At 30.7% G+C, this 4,538-nt stretch overlaps 1 protein-coding gene across 13 annotated transcripts in view; it reads right to left on the bottom strand.

Moving 5' to 3' along the window:
* Positions 1-632: 632 nt before the first annotated feature.
* The window catches only part of LOC110996449 (sorbin and SH3 domain-containing protein 1), a 114,374-nt gene continuing 110,468 nt past the window's right edge, over positions 633-4,538 (bottom strand). For all 13 annotated transcript variants that reach the window (XM_045633105.1, XM_045633112.1, XM_045633108.1 and 10 more), the window contains 4 exons: positions 3,956-4,114; positions 2,911-3,019; positions 2,414-2,559; positions 633-1,844 (listed from right to left, as the gene is read on the bottom strand). In XM_045633105.1, the coding sequence (XP_045489061.1) occupies positions 1,822-1,844; positions 2,414-2,559; positions 2,911-3,019; positions 3,956-4,114 (437 nt within the window). In that variant the 3' untranslated portion in view covers positions 633-1,821. The remainder of the gene's footprint in view (positions 1,845-2,413; positions 2,560-2,910; positions 3,020-3,955; positions 4,115-4,538) is intronic.

Below are 4,538 nucleotides of genomic sequence, written 5' to 3'. Positions count from 1 at the left end.
TTAAAAGTTTATGGGTACAAAGCTATTTAAATTTTCGTGTTTAAAACTTAATTTCCCAGTGTTTACTATGTGGCGTTGCTAAGAAACGATGACATATTTTTGTTTTGTGTAATGGCGCCATCTAGTTTACAATTTATAAGACACGCTTTAATTATTTACTACGTTTCTTGGATTTTTTTTTTATTTTTTTTTTTATGTATTTTAGAATTGTTATGGCGTCAGGCGTATATAGTTTTTATAGGTAGTATGAGTACAATAAAATCAGCATTTCCGCCTCAGTAGGTAAGGTCTTTAATTCGGTACTGAATGTTCGTGGGCAATTTTTACCTGTTCGTCATACTTGCAAAGTTACGTGTTGATGGAAATCGAAAAATATTTATATATACTTACTTTGTGTAGCTTAAGTACATATTTATTAATTATTTGCAGAAGATAGTTACTAAAAATAAGTAAATGGCGAACATGCGACTTGGTGAAATGTTGAAAGTATTAAATTATTTTACTTGGAACGTTTCATTTCTTCTGTTTAATGTTCTTATTGAATATAACCATGAATATAAATTTATAAGATACAATTTATTTTCGCGAGCCTTGAGAGCTTGGCGCCAGGTAAAGGTAAATGATACAACAAATAGAAAGATTATATTTATTAGATGTGTCGTTTATGAAACAATAGCCGTTAATGACGATATACAGAGGTGTCAACAACAAATAAAACATTTGTGCTACTAAAATAAATTAACATGAGAACAACAACTATAGGGTTAAGAACTAAGACATCTAAGATTCTACATAGGGCGAGAAAGGTTTTTAATCATTGGAAGTTCGATAAAATATATAAGTAATTTGAGGATTTAAATATTAATACAATTAGGCATAAGTCGACTAGGTTCATATTGTATATCTGCGTAAAATATTACAAGCTCTTACATATAAAATACATAGACATTTATTTCCATAAAATTACGATATCATAATGTATTGTCAAACGTCGCCATGTTACTCGCCCTATAACTAACGAATATATTGAGTATTGTATGGTTTTATGGTAACCAACACAAACAAACTTTATATACAATAATTTATAAATTAAACATTTGTTAGAATATTTTTAGTCGAAGAAGAAAAGCCAATTGTGACGCCAATTTAACAAAATGTCCAACTTAAAGGATATTAAAGTTCGAATTTCGTAAATCTTTTTCTTTATTCGCGACTAAGGCAGTCTGTGCGCAAAATTTGTTATAGTTAGTATAGATTAACCACGCCCAGCTACGCTCTTTTAAAAAACATTTTAAAAGATGAGCTCATAATAAATTATTATATCTAACACACGTCTCATGTTATTTTGTACAATTATACATTTTAACCATAATTATTCAATAGTCAAACTCTTTGGAAATAATAAAACAACTTTGGAAATAAATGGTATGATTTCAAACTGATACTTACAACGATTTCCTAAATTATTGTGCTGTGTTAGGTTCTTAATGGCGAAATTAAATAGATAAATAACAAAGTCATGGGTTGATTTTGGTAACAGTACTATAAAACATCTTGTAACAGACAAATAATAAACAATGTATTATTTCAATAATTTTGTACACGCTATGAGACTGTCACTCATGATCATTAAATAGTTTATCATATATCAATGTCAAATGTCAATATACTGACACATGCCGCCATTACGACTGTGACGTCGTTAATAAGGATTAAAAGGTTTTTTTTTACTTAATGATATGGCGTTACAAGAGTTTATCTCAGTTTGCGCGTACAAAGCGTAGCGCGTCGCAGCCGCCGAAGCAGCGAGGTCGGCCGCTATCAAATGCGCTCCACGTAGTTACCTAGAGAATAAAGATACATTTTAGATAAAAATAAAAGTTAATTTAGTTTCAGAAAATTTGGTCGGAAAGATATAGCATAATTGATATGTCTTTTTTGATATTTGATATTGTGTATCAGGCGCAATAGTAATTTGTATGAAAATGACAGCTAGTGTGGACAGTTGGTACCAACTACAGTACTTTCATTTTCATACAAATTTAGATTTCGACTTTCTACATACACTACTCTTAATCTGTCTTGACTAGACCCCCTGGTGTATCTAGTAGATAAGTTTGTCAATTTGTAATGTTTTGATTTTTTGGCACGAGGTAAGTAATTGTCAAATGTCACAGTTGACACTCCATCTTCCAATTCAAACACCATAACATATTAATCGGAAATGTTATGTTTTTATATATTTATATTGTGATAATTATTTATAACTGTATATTACGGTTTGAGGTTACTGCTGCGAGAAGATTCGTCCAAATTCGAAATTTAACAATATTTTTTTTATTAATTTTAATACTTTTTGAGGTTTACACAACTACCAAGCTGTTTTTGTAACTAAATAAAAATATATAAGTACCTGGGAAAGTCCCAAACCGTCCAGTCCGTTGACTGGAGCCGACGTACCAGCCATCATCACATTTCTCCAATACATATACAGTATCACCTTCATTTAACTCTAGTTCGTCAGGGTTCTGGGGTCGGTATTTGTACATTGCACGATATCTAAAAATACAGAAATAATCCTCATAAAACGTCCTTAAAACGTTATCGATATTTTGCGACAAAGTTATTTGAATTTAAGATTGATAATTTGTGGAATAGACAATTTATTTTTTTATTAATTAGACTGATCATTCAGATAGCGCTGTTGATATTTATAATTCACAGTGAAAAGATATATATATTCACCTATATAACATTTTTCATCAATAGTGCCATCTATATTCAATTCTGTTTAGTTTTAGTAATTATTAGTTCACATTTCTACCGATAGATGGCGCAATAGTGAATTGTAGTATTTGATTATAAACTGAGATTTATATTATAACTATAAGCTAGTATGAAGTGACTTACGGGACAGCTTCAGCGTTCGTATCGACATAAAGAGGCTCTGTGTTATTGAGGTTTACACTCGCATTTAATCCACGGTCAGCTGGCGATGAGTGCCCTTTTGCGGGATAACCTGAAATGTTATTAAAGTAAGTTAGAAGAACAAAACCAACTTCAAATAACTGTCAACGGACAAAACAGCGTAAAGACATACACCTCAAAAACTACTGAACTGATTTCCATTAAACTTGGACTATCACTTAAGGTAGTAAACTAGATAAAAACCTCGATGTAACATGTTTTTGAGAAATTTGTGAACAAATATATATCAATGTCTAAAAGATTAACACTAATATTATTCAATTTCAACAGTATCATATACATAGAGGCCAAACTGATTTTTCAAGTTGGTTAATACCTCACTATTGCTCATACAATATTTTTTAACTGGCAATTAAAAATACAATTTTAAAACAGGACGTTTGTAGGCCGCAGGCTAACTATTAAAAAGGTTAGTATATTTCATATTTCATAAACCATACCTAGGACAATACTGGTCTTATTAAATTTTATAATATGATGTTATATTATTCGGACATATTTAACTTTACGTAACGAGAACTACGTTCAGCTTATAGTGGCCGTCAAACGTTTGTTAAATGACGTCATCAGTTGCTTTATATTTTTGTATAGAACATGGGCAGGAGAAATAATTAATTTTGTTTTTCAATTTATAATTGAAAAACTTGTATCAATTTAAAATTAAGTTTTTTTTTCCATTTTATCATCTACACAGATACAAAGAATGAACAAGGTGTCAAATAGCCACTTCTTCCTAGCATATTTATGCCTCTTTATAACATTACCATTCAGCTTTTAAGCTCATCCAAAACAAAACACCACTCAAACAAAAAAAAATAAACTAAAAACTACGTTACGTTACTGAATTCATATAACTTATTAAATCTCTTTAGAATAGTTTTTTGTTAAAAAAAATACTTAACTATTTACTAAAATAATTTCACGATATTATTAAAAAAAAAAGTTGACAAATAAATCAATTACTCACCAATGAGTGGTTCAGTGGCTGGTGGGGCGTTGGCCAGTGCTGCGCTGTTGTGTTGGGGGGTGTAAGTGTGAGCCCCAAGACTTCGCTTATCTCCGTTCACCACGCCGTGGGCTGCTGGTGATGCTACTGGCTTGTCGGTTGATAGGATCGGTTGTGGTTCTAAAGTATGAAATTTAAGATCGTTATGTAACTGGTAATATATACGTATTTATATTAAACCTTTTTGATTTAATAACACATTATCAAAAAAAATATCTATACAGGTTTAATATGTAATGAATTCTCTACTCTTTCTGACTACTCGTTCTTTATTTTTCAAAAAAGTAATATATTCCTAAAGTGGTAGGCAAAGACTACATATTATCCCCACTTGCCTACGCAAATTTGCTGGATATTAGTATTATTTTGATTATACAAGCTTTCGTCTCCATGGCGATGGTAGAGAAAATAAAAATGATTGCTATCGAAGAACTGTAACTACAAGTGGTATTAACAAATTTTGACGTGGTATCAAAATAGGAATGTTTACGTAATAATTCGTATTCTTAATATTATAAGCTTAATGTATAAATACTTAAAGGAG

The sequence above is a fragment of the Pieris rapae genome, chromosome 2 (assembly GCF_905147795.1).
Source record: "Pieris rapae chromosome 2, ilPieRapa1.1, whole genome shotgun sequence".
NCBI lineage: Eukaryota > Metazoa > Arthropoda > Insecta > Lepidoptera > Pieridae > Pieris > Pieris rapae.
The sequence above is the reverse complement of the archived record's forward strand: the minus strand, read 5'-3'. Positions and strand labels throughout refer to the sequence as shown.